The 27,038-nt window shown below is 38.3% G+C and overlaps 1 protein-coding gene across 2 annotated transcripts; it reads left to right on the top strand.

Annotated features, from left to right (window-relative positions):
- Positions 1 to 526: 526 nt before the first annotated feature.
- LOC140166261 (kelch-like protein 21) lies at positions 527 to 23,410 on the top strand. Of its 2 annotated transcripts, XM_072189668.1 has the most exons (7): positions 527 to 562; positions 9,448 to 9,722; positions 10,994 to 11,652; positions 12,560 to 12,793; positions 14,116 to 14,405; positions 20,332 to 20,481; positions 21,433 to 23,410. In XM_072189668.1, exons 1-7 carry the CDS (start codon positions 547 to 549, stop codon positions 21,687 to 21,689), a joined length of 1,881 nt encoding a protein of 626 aa, XP_072045769.1. In that variant the 5' UTR covers positions 527 to 546; the 3' UTR covers positions 21,690 to 23,410. The 2 variants fall into 2 exon arrangements, with proteins under 2 accessions (XP_072045769.1, XP_072045770.1); XM_072189669.1 differs by lacking the exon at positions 527 to 562 and having other exon boundaries at positions 9,566 to 9,681.
- The last annotated feature ends 3,628 nt before the right edge of the window (positions 23,411 to 27,038 follow it).

Genomic DNA, 27,038 nt, shown 5'->3' with positions numbered 1-27,038 from the left:
CATGACAAAAAACTCAAGAATTTTGAATAATTTGGGGGATATAATAGAACCTTTTCAAATTAAAATGGATAGGCTTGTCAAATAATGAGTTCGAGATCTTTTCAATTTAAATAGTTACTTGTTAAAATTAAACGGAAACTATTCATTTTGATAAGATTGTCGGTTCAAAGTGATAATATACCTAATCAAAATGAACAATAAATCTCTTTAAAACGAAATTATTTACAGGATCAAAAACAAAGGAGTAGGGATTCTATTCAGAAAAATGAATAGTGTGATTTTAGAGTAGGGCCTACACTGTGCGAAATTGACCGAGTTGACCGAGTTGACCGAGATTGATTACGCGTGAGCATAGAATAAAAAAAAATTGAAATGAAATAAAAATTTATGATAATAATGAAAACAAAATCATCTTCTTTGAATATTTGATTACCCCTGCGTCCCCAAGCCGCTTGTGGTTACAGTGGTAGGATCATCTTTGTGTAGGACCGAATTTGTGGGGCCGAGTTGATCGGGAGCCGATCATCAGGTCATATTGAGGTCAACATGGCAGCAGCCGAAGGTAAGCTTACTCGAATGCACCGGTATGTAAAATAATTAATTCTTAGTTTAAAAACAAATGTGACAGAATTAAAATTCTAATCTACTTTTACAGTGAATCATCAGAATACTGTACTGGGTCGCATGTCATATATTGGGTACATGAATTTGGTGATGGTGGTGGCTCGGATTACTCCACCAGCAACAAGGAGTGTGACCATGGTGACTGTGTCAGCAGATGCAGATTTACAACATGTACAATAACATTTTCCATCTTTCTCACATGTTCATTTCTTTAGGTATGCCTAAAGTTAATTTTTATTACTTCTGTGGTCCGAAGTTGTGCACCAAGCGTGAGACGAGCATACACACAGAAGAAATAAACAATCACGCTGATTGGTAGCTCGTTCACGTAGCGGTTTCGTTGTCCCACTGGCCTACTAACGTAGATTGCCTGGCGATCGGAGTGTTATCGTCAGAGCACCTCGGACTAGCTGATTGGCTGATCAATGCACTTGACAACAAGCCGGTTCACCCATTGGTCGTCGGCGCGGCGCATAGTAGGTGACCTTGTCACTTCTACGCGATCTCAATTCACCAGCGCGTACCTGGACCACGGAAGTAATGAAAAATTAACTTTATGTGGGGATTATGCACTTTCAGTTTCCCACGCGTACGCGTTTTGGATTGCATTGCGTACTTTCCCAATGTTAATAAGTGAGCATATTTCTCCAACAATATTTTGAGAAGTTGACGTTGAATTTTATATTATGTTTAAAGTTGCAATTTTGTGTTTTTGATCGCAAAGATCAGATATTTTTATTCCCGATTCGAATTCTGAACCCTTCGAAAGGGTGCAGAATTCGGCAGAATGTTGACGATAATTTTGCCTAAAATGCATTTGATCCCTAATTTTGTTTCAACCGAGTCTTAAAGGGACCATTGAAAGAAAAACATATTTGGTATCAAAGTAAAGCTAATATAGAATCCATTTCTAAAATGATAAACGCAATTTTCCTTTATTTTACCCCCCAAATCAGCGAATAAAGATAAAGCGCCCAATGTCGCGTCGTTCCGCCCAATTCATATGTGCAGAGACACGTGGCAACCCCTGTGACGTCAAAGTGGTTATCCTTTCCGCTGCATGGCAACACTGCATAGTTCAGACTTGGTCCTAAACCAACGCATGAACGTGTTTACAGCAATGAACTTTTATGTGCCTTTTAGGCCTAACAAGTATATTAAAAGGATATTATAATATAAATTACAAAGCTACACTTACTATGATAGGCCTATATATAAATTCTAGCTAGGCCTACAAAATTGGCCAACAACGGGGAAACATAAGTAAGTTAGGCCTAGGCCTTCATATTGACAAAGTCAAAGCTGTCAGTGCTAGCTGCTCGGCATTTGCAAGATATTAAGAGAGTATCATTTGTTTTGACTGAGGCATTCTGATATAGCAACTCTTTACTTATATTTCCTCTGAAATATCTGGTGAGGATAGGAAAGAGAAGGCAATGATGTTTCGGGTTAGCCCATGACATGCGACTTAATATATTTAGGCCTAATTAGCCTACCTCCCGGGCGTGCGGCCTAGGTTAGGCCGTATAAAATTAATATTTTGGTTCTCGCCCAGAGGATTTTCATGAATTGATGAGGGAGGAGGTGTTTTTTTCAGTGTAAAATCAGCATTGTCTGCAGTTTTCGGTTTTTTCCAACTGCTCGAGGAATCGATGTCGCACTTTTTTTTTTCAAATGTGCGATTCTGAGGATAAACCCCTAGAGTAGGCCCTACCACAAAAGACTTGGAAGTGGTCCTTGTTCTCTAATAAACTTATTTATAGGCCTATGTATGAAAAATTCATAAATCATTCCAAAGTCTAAAATAATTGAAAAATCTAAAAGTGTGTTGCTTGTTTCTAAACGGTCGCTCCGTGTAGAGACACACTTATGGGACCAGGTTCAAAACAAAAGTCAGGCTCGGGAAGCTTCGGGAGAGCGAGTTGGCGCGGTTGTTTCCTCGCCTTGCACCACTACTGAGGTCCCGGGTTCAACTTCAAGCCCGGCGCGCGGTCCAAAGACTCATGTGAACTTGGTTTATCTCGATCCCGCAGGTTTTCTTCGGGATCTCCAGTTTCCTCCTGCTTCTCCAAAAATCGGTGATTAGTTGTTTGGTTATCAAAAGCTTCCTTCACCCAATGAAATTTGAGGAGCTGAAAAGATAATTGGTGGATGTTACAATCCAAGTGCGGCTAGATTTGCGACAGGTTCGGCAGCATCCAGCCTAGATGATGCGATCTGATTGTGATAAGTACCATGGCAGCGAAATTACAGCGCTTTGTACCCTCCGAGATCTGGGAAAAGGCGTTATTATATAAAAGCCGAAATTTATTTTTATTTATTTTTAAAAGCCTATGAAAAATGAGAAACAAATTTGAAGATAAAGAACCACGAGAGGAACATATAAAGGCCACTCCAATTAACAATCATATGAACAATATTTACTGTCAGCCTTTAGTTTACGTTATAGAAATGCTTGTAGGCCTAATCCAATCTCAACTCCCACTGATACTTGAAAGTGCAAAGTGTCCGAGCGTTTTATCAAAGGTAGGCCTACAGTTACAAAGCTTATGTTGATTGGGTAAATCTTGTAAAATACAGCGCCTGGCTGGATATTTCGTTTTTAGAAATGACTGACATCAATTTCGCATAGCCTAGGCCTACCCGGTCCTAACCATCCATGGATTAAAATAAGTGTAGGCCTATAATATTTCCCATTTGATGTTTGTAGCAGGCCCATTTCCATGTCAACTCCAGGGATGTGCACAGCACCTCTTCAATTTTTTCTTTTTTCTGTGTGGTGGTAGATATTGATGAGAAAAGTAAAATCCTGAAAATTTGAGCTTCATACTCCATTTACATTTTTGATTTTCCGTGGCATCAATTTGAAATTTATGGAGAAGTCAAACCTTACTAATGTGTTGAAGCCATCAAGGCGAAGTTAATAGGTCTCATAAATGTTGTCCAAGAACATATTTCAACATACCTGAAAAGTTGATGGTGGGGCAAATTGTCTGACATTGGTTTTAGAATTCAAATCTGCTAAAAAAGTTTTTGCATGGGTAATATCTCAGCTAAATGTATTCTAATATGCCCTCAATATTGATAAGAGTAATGTCCTACCAAAGGGCTCTGACTGGCAAAAAAAATTGATTTTAAAATTTTTTTTTACTTTTGGAGTTCTGACCCCCAAAGTTGGTCCTGGTTGGACGAAGTTGCATTTTGAGGGCCCTATATCTTTTAAAGTAAAGGAGTAACAAGTTTTCTGATAGCAGATTTGAATTTGACACCAAAAAGTACCCCAGGATACATATGTTTTCACAGTTTTAAAGGGTTCCCTTTATACATTTATGGACCTCCAAACATTATCGTTTGCCTTCTCCTAGAGTTGTACACATTTTTTATTTTGCCCCTAAATTTCAAATTGATGCCACGGAAAACTAAATGGAGTATGAAGCTCAAATTTTCAGGATTTTACTTTCTCATCAATATCTACCACCACACAGAAAATGACAAAAATTGAAGAGGTGCTGCGGTGCACATCCCTGGAGTTGACATGGAATGGGCCAGCATATAGATATAGGCTTTTTGAAGGCCTATGTATGTTTATATGCGCTCCTCGTAATTTATTTCAAGAACAGCTTGCATGTCATATGTTCTTCTGAACCAACTTCTTCATCTGCCGTTCAGCTACTGCCCCAGTGCCAACGGCTCAAATAATATTGGCAAGTCTCCCGTATAACACATGATAGGCCTATAGGGGAATAAATTTGCAAAATAAAAGGGCTTAGGCCTACTTTGCATTGTTTGGGGTATGAAAATAAGCACTTTTGAAAGTTAACTTATGGAAGAAAAAGCTTTTTTATACCAATTGTCAGGTTTGGAAAAAATAATCATTTCTTGAATATTTTTAAGGTAGGTCCTACGGAAAAAAAACATAGGCCTAGGCCTATAATAATAATACCCATGGGTGATGCTCGCGCCAGCACATCATCTGCAATTTATGTGTTGCGACAAATCTTGGCGATATTCCCCTCAACATCGTCACTATATCATAGGCCTAGGCATATGCCTACTCATAATTAGTTTTATGGTTTTATATATATGCCATGTAGGGTCTACATAAAGTCATCGGAATCATGGTCATGTTGACCGGGGTTGAATTTATGAATAAGTAAAATAGGAAGCTGCATATGCTTGATGAAAAAAAACCAATTGATCGTCCTCGCCCGCTTCCTTTCGCATGGCATTGCAATTGAGGGAGTCTGAAATGTTTAATGCTTTTTTCTTTATTATTAGGGAAAACTTCAAAAGTTTATAATATTGTCAATAGTTTAGATTTGCTTCTGTCTAATAAGCATTTCAATTTAGAGGCTTTGTTTTAATCATCCTCTCAGAGAACCATCAAATAACAAGAGCCTCATCCTATCATCCTCCTCTACAAATTACACAACTAGTAATAATGTCCGGGAATAATAGGCCTACATAGGCTTAAATGATCCATTTGCATTGTAAAAATAACCAATAAATTAAATAAAAAGGCCCTCCACTCTTTTTGATAACATGTGGACAATCAAATGGAATTTTGTTTTTACTTGACCTTTAAATAAATATAAGTGGTTGTATTACCATGATTATTGCATCTGATATTTAGATCGCGATCGCTGTTGTCAAATTATCCCGGCAAAATGTCAACGCAACACAAAACGCAGTAACCACAATGACGTCATCAGGAAAGCGCCCAATTTTCTACTTTTGATAAATGACGCGCGATGTAGCGTCGGAAGGGGGTAAATCGAGTATGTTGTTTTCATTGTAATTTTATTTCTAAAATAGGTAGTTCTTCAATTGTTTTAGATATTGATTCTATATTTTATGGGCTTTATTTTGATACTAAATCATATTTTCTTTCAATGGTCCCTTTAAATTAGCAAGCACAATAAAGTTGGTATGGTACCATTTTTATATACATTGATGAAATTTTAAAGATTTTTTTCAAATTTCTGACCTGCGCAAATCGTTAAGTGTGTATTTCCCATTGACATCCAAAAGGCATAAGCCAGTCCTTAATACATAGGCACAGCGTATATACATGTAGGAGTTGGCAAGTCTAGGTATGCCAGGCAAACCTTAATTAACACATTTGCTATAGAAAAATTATTAAATTTGTGTACATCGTGGAACATTCAACTACGCTTGTTACTCCGCGACTAATCATGCTAATACACGCACGTACAGCGCTACTCTATGCGTCCATATTGCGAGGTTATCTGCGTACAACAGCTTACTACGCACAGCCACGTTGTACACGAATTAAGTAATTTTTCTATAGTCAGCCAACTTCGCCTAGAACACAATACATTACATAGAAATTTAAAAGAACAGGTAGGTTAAGGAAACCTACATAAATATGTTATGTTGTCTACTTCACTTGACCCAAATAGGCCTATATGATTTTTTATGGTGATGAGACACTCGCACATGGAATTATAGAGGGATTTTGATAGCAGTTCCACATAGAAAAGCTGCTATCATCATTGAGACTAAGATCTAGAAACACCACCGAAATGCTGTTTTGTTAGCTGAATCTGTTTGATGAAAGTCAATCTTAGACAAGATGTAACTTTGCTACGGAAAGTGCTATGACAAAAAGGTTTTCTTTACTCAAGGTCTTTAATTTGATATATAAAATGATGCAGTTTGATGGCAAATTTGAATTCACCTGGCATACCTAATATAATTTCTTGTCTCACTCTCAATGTTAGGTTCCAAATTATAGTCATAAACGGCCAATAGATAAATGACTATATCATTGGAGACTGAGTTCCGCAGTCTAGTTCCACACAGCCATCCTCTGACAAAATAATTCTAATCACGTATGCAGAAAGACAAATTAAAGTTCTGCGACACAGTCCGAATTTAATTATATGAATATTAATTCATAACCTCATTAATATACGCGAAGCCTGTGATCCCCGGGGGTCACTCGCATTCCAAAGTGGTATGCATGCTCGTCCCCAAAAATGGCGAAAAATTGTCTATATCTGGCCTTGTGGCGTCATCGACGTTTTTAGAAAAAAGGGTGCTTTTCAGCATGTTCAGGTAAAGTGTCAACATTTAGGGTATTTTTTCAACTACAATTCACTCGGTCATGTCAGTCGGACATCCGGGAACATTGTCCCCTTCGTCCCCTTTGCACAAGCGCGCACATAGCAACCAGCTCGACGTGCTGGGACCAGTCAAAAGAAATTGATTACCTGACCGCGCACTAATTGTGAGGTCATTAATATCTCACAATGACTCCTGAGTCCTGATGCTTATAATGACTTAAGGGGTACTACACCCCTGCCCAATTCTGTGCCTCTTTTTCCATTTTTCTCAAAAATTATAGCGTACAGTGACAAGTAAGGTATATTATATAGGGGCAAGGTCTACAACTACTGCACTGGAAATTTTATTTCAGCATAGACAACAGTTGTGGAGTCAAAAATGAGGGAAAACCAATATTTGATCAATAAATCAATAACTACTTGCCTTGAGATGCTGAATTTTTAGTGCAGTAGGCCTAGTTGTAGTCCTTGCCCCTATAAGGCTAATGAAAGTTGATCCCCAGTTTCCCGTTACATAGTTTTTCATGACTGGGTAGGTGACTGTTTCATTATTCATTATTCATTATTTTCAAACTTTCGTTATCGGTGCAAAGTTAATTACGGAATGCTATGTTTTGAGGCCCAAATAAAATAATAAAGTATAGTTAGTAATGACCATGCTTCACTTCAAAACAAATTTTAATTAAGCACATCTTCTTTGGAATCTTCAAATTAACCTATAGGTTGTGCAACATATGAAAGCACCAGAAGTCCATGATAGTCTTTGGAGAACCACTTTTCCATATAAATACACGGTGTCTGTGTGTTCTATTGCACACTACTTTTTACAAACCAAACTTACTCTCCACTAGCACATCTTTGGAAGCAATATTTATACGGAAATTAGTTTGTCTACTTGCACAAACTGGAGGTTGCTGGTAAAAATCATCACAGGGTGCACGTGTTAATAATAAAACAACCATGCAAGAAATTGACAAATAAATCATTTTATTTATAAGTTTATTTTATTAAATACATAAATATTTGTAAGAAAAGCAGAATAAATTTGACTTCAAATTTTGTTTATTTTATTTATTTTGATGTTGTCTATATATAGCGCACTACATAATGCACGGTAGAAATGTTTTCATATTTGTTCATACGCTGGTTCCCATGAACTTGGCTGCCTCTCTTTGTGTTCGGTCTATCCATTTAGTGGTAGGAGAAACTTAGATGCAGGGAATTCCTAGTCTCCAGTAAATGCGCCCTACGATATCGCCATTTTACCACGTAGTTTAACCCAGCGTTTGCAAAGACTATTCGGGCCGGTCAGGGTCGGCGTAAAAGTGCTTAAAATACGTGTCGGACGTGAAAGATGACATTAAAACTATCCCTTTTTTCTTAAAAACTTGAAAAATGTGAAATAATGAAATAATGGAAAATAATGAAATATTTGATCGGCATTTTTTTCTGACCGGAGTCGGGTAACGGGAAACTGGGAGTCAACTTTCATTAGCCTAATATACATATCTTACTTGTCACCAATGTGCTATAATTTTTGAGAACAATGCAAAAATAGGCATAAAATTGGCCAGTGGTGTAGTACCCCCTTAAGGGTGTGCGTCCGTGCATACACTTTATGCACACGCCACGCTGATGCCTCCGCGCTCTGCAATTGGAAGCTCTTCTTGTTGGCGTGAATTCACTTGGTCGATTTTTTTGTAGGGTAGGTAATAACAATAATTAAAACTGGTTATATTTAACAGTGTTTTATGACATAAAATAACATAAAATGCCATTTTGATTTGTTCAAAATATCAGATACGACGGTAACGAATGACAATAATAACTTTGCACCATCTTTTTTGAGTTCTTTGTGTGAAATTGTCGGGTTTTGTTTTGGGCCTCGCAAAATTCAAAGGTCAAATTCAAGGTCAAATTTCTAATGACACCAATTTCAGCTCATTTGGCCATACGGTTACAGAGATAGTCATTGAAAAATCAGCCACTCCTCCATTTTTGCCATAAAATTTTTTGCAAAAAATGCCTAATAGGCAGGTCATTGCAGGAGAACCGTAAGTCTGATTGTGCAGCCAAAATCACCCTATATACCAGATTAGAACAAATTTGAAGGAGGTCAGGTGTTACATGGAATGACCCACTTATTGTAGGCCCTGGAATGAAAGAGCAATTTTCTTCATTTGCTTGGCCTAAAATTAAAAGTGAATTTAAGTGATCAGTGAAAACTAACATTTAAATAGGAATCTATTCTTTATGCAAATCACACATTATTGCTTTAAAAGATTGCAGTCTACACAGGTCTTTCAAAGTCTACCTTATGCTAGTTTCTTAGTGTCTAGAATATGAAAAAATGTAATGTAAGAGGCCTCAAAATATTTGGGGTCAGGGGTCGGCCAGGAACCCTGCACTTTTTCCACAATGTAACCATACTTCATTTTGAAACACCCACAGCGTGCAGGGCAGTTGTATGCCATTGTATCCATGGGCTGTTCCATTTGAAATCCAGGGGGTGTGAATTTCTGGTAATGGGGGTTACCTGAATGGGTGAATCTATTTGAAATCTACACCCCCTGTGTGGGAGATTAAGGTTATGTCTTCCATAGTGGGTATATAGATTTCAACTGGAATTTCCAATTGTTGATGAGCGTGATGAACATGCACAATTAACATGGCTATGGCATAATAAATCAAATATGGTATGGTGTGCAATAAATTGTTTTTGTTTATCTTACAGAATCTGGTGTAACACTTTGGGGAGAATGGGGGGAACTGGGGGATCCGCAAGAGCCACGCGACAACTGCGACTTTCAAAACTACAACCTTCCAAGCAACATATTGTCAGCTTTTAACGAGATGCGACTCAGTGACGAGTTGACTGATGTAGTCCTGACAGCTGGGGGTAGAGACTTCGCCTGTCACAAGACGGTGTTGGCTGCTGGGAGCCCTTACTTTAAAGCTATGTTCACAGGTAGTTTACAAGAGAATGAGTTACACAGCGTAACTTTAAAAGTAAGATTTTATGAAGGTACTATATATTATCTATTCCAGCTCCAGTAACGCCTCATTAATTTCACTGGACTTTTGGATGAATTGAAATAGGTATGAGCATTTTATTTGAATTATGAATACAAGGTGGCTCAGTAGTTACGGCCTTGGACTCATAATCTGAGAGCTTGCTCGACGTGCGTGGGTTTGAGTCCCCGTCCCACCACCGTGTTGCGCCCTTGGACAAAGCGCTTTGCCTCGTTTGCCTTACCCCACCCAGGTATGATGGGAAGCTGTTAGGGGTAGTCACAGTCGTTGTACTGATGAACCCTGCAAACGTGGTTCCGACATATTCTAATGACGATGGAATAAATGTAAAGCGCTTTGAGGCTGTTTACTGCATAAAGCGCTATATATAAATATCTACATTTACTTTTATTTTTTTTAAACTTTTAAAATCATTAAAACCAGTCTAGTGCTAGTTTCCTTACCCTTCCCGTGAACATTGACCTAATCCTACCCAGAAAAATTTGCATGAGGTGTCACTGGAGTTGGAATAGATAATAATACACATATTGCTTGGACGTCTTCAAAACTGGGGGGCATGTGCCCATGGGGGAGGGTCAAATTGACTTATTCAGCATCGATTCTGCGTGCCCTCTAAAGGTTGAAAGTCAAAATTTTTGTGCTCTTCACACACATTTCAACAGGAATTAATTTTTGACCGATATTCAACTTCACTATAACCAAATTTTAGTGGTAGGCCCCATTTGTGCAAATTTTCGAGCACTCTGCATGCAATTATTTTAAGATTTGGGGGAGGCGTCATTATGTATCCTTAGCCCTGGGCACCACAACCCCTACATGTAGCTATGCCACTGCCTGAAGGTTCCAGGCCCGGGTTCCAGGTCAAATCCTGTTTAAGGGTGACTTTCTTATAATTCCTTCACTAATGAAAATAACATCAGTATTCAGTAAAATGAAATGGTCTTCAGGGAAATTTGACGTGGATGACAACTTCGAATTTTAATTCAGCCAATGCCACACACGAGAAACCCACAAGTAATTGCAGAAAAGATGCAGTTTGATAGCACAAAATATTCTTATTTAGTTCGACCAGAGATCCTAAAATAAATAGAATATCTGCTCCTAAGTCTTTCATAGTGACACTAGCACTGAATTGAATTAAAATTGCAATACATTTGTATTGTAAAAGTGTAAGTGGGATCATACTCAAGTTTGTACTCTTTCATATTTTAATGCAAAATTTTTCTTGTTATATCTCTATTCAACAGGAAGTAGACCCAGTAATGCTTGGCTGCGTGATAGACTACCTCTATACTTCACACATTCAAATCACAACAGACAATGTGCAAGATCTCCTAATAGCATCAGATTTCTTTCTACTCAAATGTTTAGTCCACGCCTGTACCGACTTTCTCAAACGTCAACTACATGTGGACAACTGTGTGGAAATCCATAAATTTGCAGAGGAGCGAGGGTGCCCTGAACTCACTCACGCTGCTCTCAGATTTGTTTTAAGAAACTTTGCCGATGTCTCCAGAACTGATGGCTTTTTACAGTGCAACGCGGATGACATAAAAATGTATGTAAGCCATGACAATCTACAGATAGCTTCCGAGAAAGCATTGTACGACATGCTGCAGAGGTGGTTAAATTTTGATCTTATTAATCGTAAAGCCAAATTTCCAGAACTTCTAAAGCTTGTCCGTCTTGTGTACTGTCCTTTTGACAAGTTGCTGGATATTCAAAGAGAACCTACTGTTCAATCATGTCAAGAATGCATGGAAGTGGTGAAGCTCGCTAGGAACTGTTTAAGGGATGTGGAGGTGAAGCCGAGGGAGTGGATTAAACCAAGGAAATCTACAAATCTTGCCAATATGTTGGTAGTTCTAGGAGGGGTGCAGGCGGATAGAACTGTGCATAGAAGTAGGTATGTAATCAAAGAATCTGGACTTCACGATTCCAGACCAAAGATATTAGAACCAACATGTCCTGACTCACCCATGTATGGGTGTCAGTCAGGGCGGGAGTCAGCGAGGACAAAATAATGTACTTCTGGATTATTTCGCTATGTGTGTGGTAAACTTTGATTTGAAGTGCATGCTCGTTTGCATTGTGGGAGTAGTATGTGATGCTGATAAAGCATATTAAGCATGTTAAGTGCTACGCGTGCAAACTTGTAATGTTCAAGCAACTTATAGTTTGATATTGGGCTCCTGTTGATAAATACAGTAAACAAAGGTACATTATTTTAGCCTCCACATGTAACAGTATATGGAAGATTTACAATAGTGTTGCACATGTGGGCAATCCTGCGTCAGTTTTCTTTGGATCCAATCTCTTTCTTCCAGCCTGTAGGTACATGTAAGGCTATGGTTAAGCACCGGAAGAACACACAATCGTGGTATTCACGGTCGCAATTGCGTTTTTTTGGGTGCAATCACATTTGATTTTTTTCAAAAATTGAAAGAAATGAAGAAGTTATAGACTCTAAATTACATGTTATTCAAGGTTGGAAGTGGATAAATACTGACAAGACTCATTTCTGTATGAAACAAGATGAGTAAGAAGTTTCCTATTACTCTCTGTCTTTCCACTAATTTGTGTCCATCGGGGGCCAACTAGGTACGACTATACGTTCATTAGCAGCAACACACATGGTAACAAATGTGTGTTCAAGTGAGCTCAAGATAGGTAAAATTAAATCAGCTGGGTGTGGTATGTGATCAGTAACCCCTGTACAACATTGCATATTCAAACGCAAATTTAAATATCCAAAAAATTATGCTCTTCTGTATCAATTTTCTCACTAAAATCAACGCTGATTTGACTTTCAGTTTGCTCACATACTGCTGTGATCCAAAGGAAGGTTTCATGCACTGGTCCAAGCTAGCAGTGATGCCATATAGCCTTAATAGTGCTGTCATGTACGATGTTGCATCTTTGGCTAATGACATTTATGTGACTGGCGGATATGAAGGGTCTGTTGGTGGTGGTGCTATTGCAAGTGTGTGGAGGTACTATATGCAGAAAGATACATGGGATGGCGAGAATAGTCTGCAGTGTGCAAGGTAAGCAAAGCAATGCATCTAGCATATTGTTATAGGTGGATTGGAGTGGGGTGCTAATTACTGATGGTGAAGGTGCTATTGGGATTATGTGGAGGTACGATACACAGAAAGAAAAGGGGGGGGAGGATGAGAAGAGATGGACCTGTGGAATGGTATTATGATAAGCAAAGCAATTGCATTGTACAACATGTAGTTTTTGCTGGGTGAACCCGGTCATGAATCCAGGGGGATACAGAGGAGGTGCTAGACCCTTGTCAGACAGTGTTCAATGTCTCAGTAGTGAGCTGTACAATGTAGGTGGTACATGTATCTGGCACTGTCTCTATTCAAACCTCTCATGTGATTCCCAGATACCATTGCTAAACCATGATGGGTGAAAGTCAGTTATTTTGGGCTTCACCAGTTGTAATGGAGTGACCAATGGTTTTAGTATACATTCTCTTGGTCGGGCTGACGTCACTAAGGGAAATAGCCTTGTAAAACCAGTGTGCGCATGTGCAGTTCCCCTTTCTTGAGCTGGTTGCTATGCACGCGCTTGTGCAAAGGGGACGAAGGGGACAATGTTCCCAGATGTCCGACCGAGTGAATGGCCCATGGCGACGGCTCTCTCCTTTGAAAATAACCTTCCCTGTTTCATCAGCACTAAGTTTGCATAGCTACATTGACATGATTGATGGACTCAGAACATGTGTTTTTTTACTGACATTTTTTTTTGTGTTGCTAATTTTGTATTTTATGCCTAAGATCCATTACTGCTTACCCGTTAAGTGATGTGTAATTAGAAGAAATGTCTTCCATTAAGCGACAGGATTGACTTTAGAGCAAAGATGAATACAGAAGTGAGATGAAAAGCAAATGTGCACAATTAATATCATAAGAGCATAAAAAACCCTGCTATGCTTACTCTGTATTTATATTTTACATTTGAAACATACTGTAGGTCATTTGAAAACCTATAATGGGCTGTGCAATAATTACGAGCCCTGGGGAGGTTTTAAAGCCAGGGGGATTTTTGGCAAGCTGAAATGGTGCACTTTTAAGCAGTTTTTGGCAATCATTAATGCGGCACTATCTAAATAAAGTAAAAAGGTTTAGGAAAGTATATACGGAAACACTTAATAAATATGCACATTTTCAAATTCAGTTACAAACTGGAATCCCATAAAGTTGGCAAATATAAGTGGGGGGGAGATTTTTGCAGACCGAGGGGGTGGGGAAAGCAATTTTTTGTTCACCGTTTGGAATTGTGGCCCCCTGGACTTGTAGATATTGCAAATCCCCTTATTTGCTTATTGTTGTTGTTCTTTTTCTACCATCTGTAGATACAAACATGCCTCAGCTGTTATGAAAGGGAAATTATACATAGTAGGTGGATTTGATGGCACTCATAAACTAAACCATATGGAGGTCTTTGATCCAGATAAGAAGGAATGGACAACCAAAGAACCAATGATAGAGCCTGTTGCATTTCCAACAGCCACAGCATGGAATGAGAAGCTTTATGTGATTGGTGGATTGAAAGAGGATGATAGTATTTATGAGTGGATGCAGTGTTATGATTTGAAGAGTGAATCATGGTCTGTGATTAAAACATTACAGATACAAACCAAAGGTATATATCAGTTTCTTATTAATTCATTAGATCATAATGTGATCAAGTGTTTCATTCAGTGTACAGACTTTTCTCCTCATGATGCCCAGGACAGGGTGTATGAACAACAAGACATTACTCTGATTGAAGCTGACTATATCATTATGAACTCTAAAGGTCCTAAGATATAAAAATCAACCTAAGGTAAATCCCAGACTAAAATGGGGAATTATCTCTTCAACCCTTTTTGCCTTACTTTAATAGGTCACTAAAGAAGTAAAAATAACAGTACTTCTTAAGAAGTTTTACTTAGGAAGGACTTTACCTAACAAAGGCATCACTTCACTTTTAAGGTTATACACAATTTTGCCATTTTCAGAAGCAAAATGGGATGCACGTAGCTCCCTTTAAACTTATCTATTTCTGGAAATAAATATCGGAGAGAGAAAACGCAACCTACGTCTAAAAGCTGAAAGTGTAAGGGTCATTATTATGCTTGAATTTTCCACGTGGCTCAAAATAAAATGTACTTTTCAAACATTTCAATTTTTTTCAATATCCGAGCATCAAGATTTTTGGGAACACGGCCATAATTTCTCATTGGAAGTGGCGATTTTGTTGGGAACTTCGACGACATTACAAACAAGTCAATAAAAGAATGTGCATATTCATTCTTGATATTGGTTGTCTCGATTTTTTATGTAAGCTTAAAATGTTGGCGAATTTGAAGTAAAATGGCCTCCACTTGTATGTCGCTTTTGTAACCAGTAATAATAATTCCGTGCAAGATTTCATAGACAAAATTCTGACCTACATTATTTCTATAAACCCTCTTCTGCATGCAGGTGCTATTTAAATTTTCATTTCGATAGCAGAAAATTGAGATATTTGCTATTTTTCCGAATCGCTGCTGCCAAATTGTCTAGTTTCGCGATAAAAAGATACAGCGAAATCAATTTTTTTTTCGAACCATTTTACCTCGTTTCGGCTTTTGCTTTGTAGTACACACTTCTAAATTGATATAGTGATTCTATATTTTAAGCTGCTTCATACTGTGTTTTTCTTACCTCTGATTGTCGCTGCTCAAGGCCAAAATTCGAAATTTTTTGGACAGAAGTGACACTCTCATTTCTTTTTAAAACACGTTGTTTACGACATTGTTACGACGGGCTGTATTTGCCAAGTGGTGTTGCCGAGGGCAAGTGGTGTTGCCGAGTTTGGATTTTAAAATATTTAGGTATTTTCTAGCTTAAAATCCAGCGCCAATGCTGCGCTTGCAACAGGTAGATATTTAGAAATCCATTTAAGGTATGGGTATGGGTATGGAAAGGTATGGAAATTGGGGATCCCAAAAAATTGGCATATGCCTATATATAGGCTATATGCAAAGGGATGGGGCATTTTTGGCAGGCCAAGGGGAGGGGGCCACAAAATTTGGCAGTCCAGGGGGTGCGGACAAGCGATTTTCGGCTGGCGAGACGGGAGGCAAGCGATTTTTAGCGAGTCGCTTGGAAATTTTGGCTTATAATTAGTAGGCTAATACCGGTACTGATTGCACAGCCTTTCGAGAAAGCAATTTTTGGCAAGCCGGGCCGGGGAGGGAATAAAATTAAATTTTGGCAGGTCGAAAGGAAGAATGACTTTACCTAGCACACATTAAAGGGGCATTTCGTGATCCACAGCCTCATACAACCCCATAGGCCTACGTCCTTTCTCACAAGTTAAGATTTTTATACCAGTCATCCCGCTCTGGCCACATGTTTAGGCATTTTCACGCAGATCAATTCATTAAGCAATGGAAAATATTGCCAAATTTGAATTTCGTTTTAAAAGCCTACTCCCCATTAAAAAAACCCACTAATTTTGGGGGATTAAAAAAGTTCTATAAAATGAAACAAAAGGCTGCCTCAATCCTAATTATTCATTTAATAGGCCAGGCCTTCATTTCTGAAAATAGCGGGAGCTCAGTTAGTCACTCTCCTATGTGTAGGCCTACTGAGGAGCTTGACAAGGAGCTCAATTATATAATCAATATTAAACCATAGGATTTTCAAGAAGTGAGCAGCTCAATAAATGCCATTAGTAAAATTATTGGGCCTACGATTTTTATATTTTATTTGACTGTGATCCGTTTTTCTATAGGCTATATACATGCCTACACTTAGGCCTACCTTTAAAATTTCTAAAATTGGCGGAATTGAACAAGCTCTAAATTTCTCACACGTCCAGCATAACCAAGGGCAACGGGGCGCCTAGCTATGGCCATATCCGTAGTGGCGGAACCAGAATTTTTTCGGGCATGGGGCCGGGGAAGTGAATTTGAGACGGGGCACTTATTGCACTTGAAATTGCCGCATAAAAAGTGGAAAATTACATAATTGTGGGGATTTTGCCTAAAACTGGATGAGAAAGAAAAAATATTGGGGAAATACTGCCCCCCCCCTAGCGGGCGCCACTGCATATCCATCCATGATGCTAGAATGACGGAAGTTCTGGCGCTGAAATTCAATTTCAATATCACGAAGTTTTTATCAGGGATTTTACCAAGGGAAGGCGATAGTGTAGGATTTTGCTGATATACCAGGCAACACGAGAAAGGTGTGGCTAAATAAGGGAGTGTTCATTATAAATATTTTCCATTATCATACTTTTCACATGGTCACATTATTTTCTGTTGAAAGAGAAAGCACATATGTCTCTGATTAGCTCGGGATTAGCTACTGCTGGCTGCATGTGCTGGTCTGTTGTTGTCAGTGGAAATGGGAAATTTATGAATGAACATCATCACGCAGCGGCGTAGCTGATTTTTTTCCAGGAGGGCAAGACTGTAGGCCCTATGGGCGGGGCCCAAATCCACCAAATTTCCCACTGGGGCGGGGGCCCAAATAGACAATTTTGCCAGGCTTATCATAATCGTGATATGGTAGGCCTATTGAGCTGTATTGCATATCGTTTGGATTCCCCATCTCTCTGCCCCTCCTCTCACCCTCTCCTCTTTTTTCCTCTTTCCCCCCCTTTCCTCTTTTTTTCCTTGCACTGGGGGGCGGGGGCCCAAATAGGCAATTTTTGCAATTGCCCCCCCCCCCGGCAGCTACGCTACTGTCATCACGGTAGACACACGCTGTAGGCCTACAAGCAGGGCTGTCAACTCTCACGCATTGGCCGTGAGTCTCACGCATTGGGTCACTTTCTCACGGTCTCACGCCAAGGTAGTATAATCTCACGCCTAGGTAATAAATCTCAAGCAAAAAGCTGGAAAATGAGTAAAATCTCACGATCGTCCTGAATAATTTGTTGCTCCCCCCCCCACCCCCCCACCCCTTTTCACATTCCCGGCGCCGTGGCTCAAATATTAATGGTTCAAAATGAACATTGAGTCGGCAAATCCTGCACGCCTAGCTCTTTATACAGACAAATATAGTAGGCCTATCAAAATGTTGTATTTTTATATTTTCTGGTGGACTCATGGAGAATATCATGTCATGTAGGTCCCGGCGCTGGGTGGGGGTCTCAAGGCATTTTGGTAGGCCTACCCATGCTTGATTCCGGGAGGTTTTTTAGCAGGCCCGACCATTTTTTAAAATAAAAACACCTCGGGCGGGTCTCTTCAAAACATTTGTACCGCGGGGATCAAAGTCATCCAAATTTGGCCTAATTTGACGCTTTTTTAAGGGCACTTTTGCCAAAATGCGCCCAAAAGTTGGTCCTCGCTGTAAACCCACCCATCATAGTCGTTGAAAAGGTAGGCCTACCCCAAAACTGTGGCACATCCGCGAACCCGAGGGAGAGACCTCCATGGTAAAAACACACCTCTAGCGGGACCAGATTTATAATTTAAAATAGGCCTACATTTTGGAAGCCAGTCATCACGACAAAAGCGGGCCATGGCAGTGTTAATGGTATTAACACTTTGATTTTAGGCTTAAATAACGAGTGTAGGCCTATAAATTACAAATTTGCACACACCGGGGAACCTTCTCAAGCTGGTTTGGGTAAGGATGTGAGGCTGTGACTCCGAAAAACTACGGTACGATTTTAAACCAAATTTGAAGAAAGCAGACCCAAAATTGTATCAACTTTTGGACTGAAAGTTTTCGCAAATTTTTACTTTTTCGAGAAAATTATTGAAAATACCCTTCTTGAACCTAATTTTCATGACACTGAGGGTCAATAAAATCATGGCTAAAAATACAACAGAGTCTAAACTAAATGGCTGAAAATGCACCCCAAATCTGCCGCACATCCCAACGACACATTTCACCTTATAGATTTTGAAAATTGTCGCAATAAAATAGGCCCGAACTTATCCCAAATTATCCCCCGAAAAAATATTTTTTTGCAGGTGAGGTTGGAGTCTTATTATTTTTATTCTCAGAGAGGATATGTGTTGATATTTTTAGCAGGGTACAATTTGTCTTGTTTTTTGACGTTGAAGTTCCAGATTCTTTTTTTATATGTTATTATTCATTTATTTATTTATACCCGGATTTATACCCTGTACGTGGGGAAAAGTACACACGGCAGCTACAGAGAAACCACGAAAAACTCCTGTGAAGTGCATGAAAATGCCCCGAAAATGTGCCAACCGAAACACCAGAACAGGAAGATAAAAAAAAAAACAAAACCAAAAACCCAGGAAATTTCCCGAAATAAGTTCCAAATTATTTGTCCCCCACTAAAATATATGAACACTCCCTTATGAAGTCTGCCCTCTTCCGGCTATTCTGGTAGTAGGCGTTGACAATTACCTTCATATTTTTGAAGCATGTTTGAACCCGATTTGTTCTCTATTCACATTTTTAACGGTGCAAGTAACATTTCAAGACCTCTATTTGTGACAGGTATTTATTATCTTGCTAGAGATGTGCCTAAAGTTGAAATTCAATATTTCGGATCGCAAAGATCGAGAGATATAAAGTTGTTGAATATCAGTTTAACACCATGGATCATATGGGCGTCTTATATGAACGATTACGATAACTAGGCAAAAATGGCTGGGATACAGGTTGTGTAAATACTACATGAATATTCATGAACTATACAGATTCCATTCTTCTCTAATAATAAAGATGTCAATCACTCTCCCAGACGACAGTTGCTTGGCGCTTGTAAACAAATCGAATAATAGTGCTTGATAACAGCTAAAAAATAGGCTAAAAACACATTTTCACACAATTTTTCCGGATTTTTTTATTTCACATGATAAGTAGACATATTTTCTTACGTATAAGGTAATAATATATTTTTTCTGGAGGTAAAGCCCTTCAACACTTTGTTTAACCTTAAAATGGCCATTTCGTTTCAAGTGAGTTTCGTGGGAGTGAAGTGGTTCCATTATTATGTGAAGGTGTCCTAAGATGTTTCTAACTTCAATTCTTTAGTTTCCTAGGGGTAAGTAACAGACAAACATGACAAAGGAGTAGTAGGGGATTTATCTTAGGTTGATTTTTCCATCTTAGGACCTTTTTTGCATTGTGGTGAGGTTTTTTGTCATCTACTGCATCTGCCTCACTATTTCATTCGCCATAGAAGAAGTGATTTAACAGGATTAATTATTATAGCGATGTGTGTCTACAGTATTCACAAACATAATTGGATGCATTGCCCTGCACTAGACATCATAACAACTGTTCCTAAATTATTAAAGAACAAGGATAAAGATCTGGATCATAATTCTGTAGAAATTTGTATGATAATCTTTGCTTATACTCATACTCAAGTGATGAGTGCAGCCTGCTTGTAGTGCTGGGCGGGGGAACCATAAGGTTGTGTAGACACATCGCTGTGTTGAATCTCTTACATCACTACTTCTACAGCGAATACACTTCATGAATTTGATTTCTGTAGTTCAAGTACTGCTGCATGTTTTCATGTATATTGCTAACATAACTATCCAGGTCAAACCTTATTACAAACCTAATTTATATCAATGTGATTTTCTCTGCAGGATGTCTAAGTGTCTTGCTCAACGATCTGATCTATCTTGTTGGGGGTCGAACCAAAGATGTTCATGTATACGACCCAGCTGCAGACAAGACATTGCAAGTGGCACCTTTAAACTGCATACATATGTGTACAGGAATCACTGTAATGGAAGGCAAGTGACAGTTTTATTTTCTATACAGGGAGTGTTTCAAATGGGGTCATCCATTCAGGTAACCCAATTTGAAGTCCACAATCCGTGTGTGGAAGATTACGGTTATGTCTTCCATAGGGGTGTGTGGATATCAGCTGCAATAGCCCATTGCCACCTGCCTATCATCTGTGAATGATGGAAAAAACAAAAATTCCTATCCTTTACTCTCTAAATATAAAAGATAACCACTTGCAAAATTTAGCTTAAAAGTCACTCTGTAGTGAGCATGTATATATTTTGACAAGGTGTTGTGTAGTAATTTTGTATTTTTATATTTAACTTGGGTGAATTCAATGTCAGACACTATTCTCCCATGATGCCCAGGGTAGGGTGTACAGATAGCCAGGGGTTACCAAATGGGAACTGGCTGTGAGATATTTTTAAACCACTCCATCTGCCCCATGCAGTGATGGAGCGAGTGGATAATATTTTTTGTGAATATTTGCATCCACTGGGAATTTAACCAGGGCCTCTAGCAACCGAGACTATTATGTATTCAATTTATCTTAGACACACAGTTAAAATTGTTCATTTGAAAAATGTGGTCATGGGATATCATGAAAATTTGATCATGCTCTCAGGTATCATGAAAGAAAAGTATTTTCATGGGGCTGGACCTATTTTGTTCGGGTAACAGAGTGAAAATTAAATAGGATTGAAGGAAGGAAAAAAATTATTTGATGAACATATTTTAGGCATTGAATTCCACTTCAAAATTTCAATCGGAAACTTGTGACAATAGATGAAAAGTATTTATTTTAGAAATTCACCAGGTATCAGAGTCCGGTTCAAACCATAATTTTTCCCACACAAATTTCAAATGTATTAGCAATTTTATCACAGTAGATTTTGATTAAAATTCTCATCACTGTCACACCCATGATAATAATTCTTTCCTCATTTATTTCACAGGTAAAATCTATATCATTGGTGGTGATAACTTGAAAGACCGCTCATGGGATGTTGTTGAATGCTACGATCCAAGCACTAATACATGGACCGAAGAAGGCAATATGCCACTATCGCTATACTGGCATGGTGTGGTTAGTTTGGTCAAAGATGTGCGTCTCTTAGAATGGCCTAGAGATTGGCCAAAGGACATGAGTGCTGGACCATTTATGTTGTATCGAGGTTATGGGGAAAGAGATGTTAGCTTTGATCCAAGGTAATCGCTCTACTGGCATGATGTGGTTAGTTTGGTCAAAGATGTGCGTCTCTTAGAATGGCCTAGAGATTGGCCAAAGGATATGAGTGCTGGCCCATTTATGTTATATCGAGGTTATGGGGAAAGAGATGTTAGCTTTGATCCAAGGTAATCGCTCTACTGGCATGATGTGGTTAGTTTGGTCAAGGATGTGCGTCTCTTAGAATGGCCTAGAGATTGGCCAAAGGATATGAGTGCTGGCCCATTTATGTTATATCGAGGTTATGGGGAAAGAGATGTTAGCTTTGATCCAAGGTAATTGCTCTGCTGGCATGGTTGACCAGTTAGTTTGGTCAAAGATGCATGTCTCTTGGAATTGCCTAGAGATTGGCCAAAGGACATGAGTGCTGGACCATTTATGTTGTATGGAGGTTATGGGGAAGGAGATGTTAGCTTTGATCCAAGGTAATCGCACTACTGGCATGGTGTGACCAGTTAGTTTGGTCATAACATGTGCGTCTCTTAGAATGGCCTATAGATTGGCCAAAGGACATGAGTACTGGACCATTTATGTTGTATCGAGGTTATGGGGAAGGAGATGTTAGCTTTGATCCAAGGTAATGGCTCAACTGGCATGGTGTGGTTAGTTTGGCTAAGGATGTGCGTCTATTAGAATGGCCTAGAGATTGGCCAAAGGACCCGAGTACTGGGCCATTTATGTTGTAAATCGAGGTTACAGGGAAAGAGACGTTAACTTTGATCCACGGTGGAAGAATACAAAGCATGATGAAGGAATGGCCACTATAATCCAAGACAGAATTAGAAAGACTAGTTTGCGCCTGATGTCACTGTCAATCAACTTGCCCACAAACCTTGTTTGGTTAGTTTGCGGCTGATGTCACTGTCAATCAAATTGCCCACAAACCTTGTTTGGTTAGTAGCACATAAAGTTGATTCATCTGATGCTGAACAGAAAACTATTAAGAAGACCTAACTTTTGAGATCGTTTGTATATTTGAAGGTGCAAATTTATTCATAAGGCAAGCTGGTTTACCATCGCTTTCAGAAACAAAATCATCACAACGCTTGCAAGCAAACCATGCTCGAGTGTGATTGACTGATGATGGCAGATTCAAACTACTCTTTTTAATTCTGTCATTGATTATGTCGGGCTAAAGAGAGCATAGACTGGTGCATTTTTGCTCATGTGTTTGCACAGAGAACTTTGTTTTGGTAGCAAGATAGCAGATCTGTGCAAAGGGTCAATGGGGTATATGTACAACAAGCTGGTACATGCACGCAGGAATTAATAATGAGTGTCAACTGATCTTGTTACCGTTAGTTATAAAAATGTAAAGGTGGACATTTTGTGTTAAATTTACTTCATGCTCACTGCATAACCAGGGCTGTCAACATTTTCATCATTTTCATGCATTTGGGCACTCACGCCCTGATGCCAAGGACAACATTTTTTATACCTTCCATACCACTTTTTAGACTCTTGATCACCCTGGCAAAAAACATTAGGGGAAAACAATTAACCATTTTAAGTCGGCAAACAATATTTCCATCCCGGTATGCCGCTGTTTGACAATATCTCACTCAATCAATTCCGAAAAGTTGACAGAAAGTTGACAGCCCTGCATAACTTTTGTTAAGATATAGGCCTAATTGGTATAACTATAAGGCCAAGAAAAAAAATGTTTGCTTGCCATCCTGTGGGATTTTTGGGGTGGGTCAGCAAGTTTTTTTTAATAATTCGCTACTGTATAGGTCTGTAGGCAATGAATATTGGTCATGTGGAAAGATACATTCAATAGATAGATAGAATCAATCAGAACGACTGCATACTTACAGGCATAAGACGCCAAGTTTATTGGAAACATTGATGCATGAATGGATAGTTTAATGTTATAATGAGTTTACAGTTAATGATTTTCTTTGTAAGAAAAATGTTGTTGGCCAAATTTAGCTTTGAAATGAAATTTAGACACAGGAAAAGTAATAAAAACCCATTAAAATAATAAACTAAAAACTAAAAACTAAAAAAAAAAAAAATTTTTTTTAAAGGGCCGACCTGGATTTTGGCCAAATTTGGGTCTGTCAGTGGAGGGCAAGCAAACAATTTTTTTTTGCCCAATAAGGCATTGAATTGTGCTATTCCAGTTGAAATCCATACACCCCCTGTGGAAGACATGACCTAATCTGTCACACAGGGGATATAGATTTTAAATGGAGTTGTCCATTCCATTTAGGTAGCCACATTTGGAATTCACACTCCCTGAGAGGATTAAGATTAAAGATTAAGGATGCCTTTCATAGGGGTGTATGGGTCTCAACTGGAATAACCTATTTCCATGATATCCACTTGTAAAGACTGCTGGAAGTAGTAAATGTTATAAAAACAGTCTGTATCTCTCAGGCTGCCAGTGGAGGCATCACAGGGGGCAAAATGTCCCACAAATTTCAGCTTTATTCCCAGTTTCCACCGGGATTTTCCCCTAGTCAAAACCAACAATAATTGAAAATTCTGCTTTTGGGCAAAAAATGCAAAATTGTCAGATTTCATGTTACTATTTCTGGAAAAAAATCATGATGATGCCACTGCAGCCAATACAGCTGCTGAGCAACATAGACTTATCATGATATGAGAACAAGTTATTTTAAGTAAGCGCAGAACACAGGTATAAATGCACAATTTGCACATGAAATATTATTTATAATTTATTTACAATATAAATCAAAATATTTCATGAAAAGTATGAAAGGCATTAGTGCAATAATTGTAAAAAATAACTGTTTTATTAAATTATTTGAGTAGGTTTCATTCAACATAATCTGAAAATAATAGTATATTAATTTTTGTAATCATTTGTTTGAGAATCTGTGCTGAATGTAACTGTCTCAAAGACAGAATATCTTTGACCAATATTAGTGAAATTGTTTTGTGAGAGCACATGTATAGTAGATGTAATTTATAACCTGAAACCATCACCAGCAATATGAGAATGTTGAAAGTTCATATAAAGCTGACACCATTTCAGCATTATTTCTTTTTCAGATCCAATTAAAATGATACTACTCACTCAGAAATATTTCAATTCCTTTCATTAATCTTATTCACACTGGTACTGGTGTTTCTAGATGTTTTTAGAACTGGCAACATTCCTGTCTGGTTTTGACGACGTCACCAAACTCTCTTGTTGCCGAGTATTTGCCTCCTGGTCATAGATTTTGTCCAGTCTGTAGGCCCCCTCATCCTAGAAACACCAGTACCAGGGTGAACAAGATTCCTGAAAAGAATTGAAATATTTCTGAGTGAGTAATATGATTTTAATTGGATCTGAAAAAGAACCTTTATCAAATGAACTATGAACCTGAGACAAGAATGTTGATATTCCCAAAGTTTGGTTTGAAAATAAGTTGCATCTGGGATTTCAAAGTGGACTTAATGCTATACTAATTTTCCACAAAATTTGGACCCATTACTACACCAGAAGTTTACAAAATTTTAAGCCAAATATATGTGTATCCTTAGTGTAAAAGAGCACAAAATTAGCCTAGTACAAAAATCTTCTATTGAAGGATTATTATGTAATAGGTGTATTATGTAAGCTGATATTCCCCCAATGTAGTCTTTACACTAGTGTAACTCATGAATATTTGACACCAAGGATACACCTAAAATCGCCAGAGTTTATAAAACTTTTCCATAAGTTTTTGGTAAATGTCAAAAAGTGTGCATACAGTGAGGCAAAATTAGGTATATCTGTAATGAAATACAGCAATTATGCTTTTAAATAAGCTCTCGTCAGTAACGAACCTGATATGTGATCAAAATGCAGCAGTGGTACTGGTTAAAACACCTACCGGTAAGCTTTTAGCTTTCATTTGAGATTAAAATAAGGTTTTGATGTACCACATTTAAAAAGATGGCAGTATTTACCAACAATAATGATTTGTTAGTTGTTACCACATTTGATTTATTTATATTTATTTGAATTTTTAGTTTACAGGGTACTCAAGGTAGTCCCATCAGTACAAGACACTGCTATCCAGGGGGGGCTGTTACACAATCATTATGTGTTTAAATCACTTAGAGGTACAAAAGCACCTCATGCTATTAAAATAGATCATTTGGACAGTCTTGTAAGTATAGTGTTTTGAAAATCAACAAATAAACGTTATTGTGTGCTGTTTATTGCAATTAAAAAAAATCTTAACAAGATATCACATGACTGTAGATTTTCATCTCTGGGTACTTTAATATTTTGGTAATTGCAACAGTTTGCCTTTTGGCCTTCCGGACACACACATTTCAAAACTTCAAAGCGTACAGAACTCTGCTGCAAGCCCTGCTGCAAGACTTGCTGCTCGCTCAAAATCTACCTCCATCATCACATCGCTGTTATCTTCTGAGACTAGTAATCCAACATGATTGGTTTACTAGTCTCAGGTTATCTTGCGTGCCAGGAAATTGAAATCACCCATGATTATACTCTTAAATCTTGGCTACAAAATAAAAGGTATTTAATTAAAATGTGATTTTTGTTTTTTAAGATGTTTCGGTTAAAGTGAATACATAATACTGCGCCAGAAAAGTATTCTTACACTTGGAAAAATAATCACAATTTCAAAACTGAACCATATTGGGGGTGAATTTGTAATAGATGCACTATCTAATCCTGCGCATTATGACACCACATTGAATCCAATGTGACCTAAAGAAGTAAAGTCACAAGCAATTGAATAGACGAAGGTCCAGTTTTAAAAGAAGTGACAAACTTGCCTATTGTTACAAGGCGCAAAAAGATTCCAACAAACGCAACCAAGAAACAACCCAGTTTCTTCAATAAAGCTTTATTTAAAGCAGTATTCATTTCAGTTTTTGCTTCTCTGTAATTTTCATAACTTCCATTTGATTTGTCAGCTCTTTTGTTTTGTTTGTTTTAAATTAAAGGCACGCACAAATTAGACATTTACTACTCTCAAACCACATCTCTAATCCGTGGAGTTTTGAATAGGCCAGTTTGTCACTTTTAAAACTGGAACCTTCGTCTAATCAAGTGCTTCTTGAAGTCACATTTATTTCAATGGGGGTGTCATAATGCGCAGGATTAGATAGTGCATCTATTAAAAAAACAAATTTACCTCAACATGGTTCAGTTTTAAAATTGTGATTATTTTTCCAAGTTTGCTCGAGCCCCAAACAGGTCGCTTATAAACTTTGATACCAATCAAGGACAATTCCTCTAAATCCGTAGTATTCTAGCTTGTGTGATAATATTTTATGGTAATTGGTCATAAGAAACTTATTCTATGGGACACCTTGCAGTTGTCCATTTCAGTGGTTTAGAGAAAGTAGTCAAATGGT

Source organism: Amphiura filiformis, chromosome 12, assembly GCF_039555335.1.
Source record: "Amphiura filiformis chromosome 12, Afil_fr2py, whole genome shotgun sequence".
Lineage (NCBI taxonomy): Eukaryota > Metazoa > Echinodermata > Ophiuroidea > Amphilepidida > Amphiuridae > Amphiura > Amphiura filiformis.
This window is presented reverse-complemented; position numbering and strand designations above follow the sequence as displayed.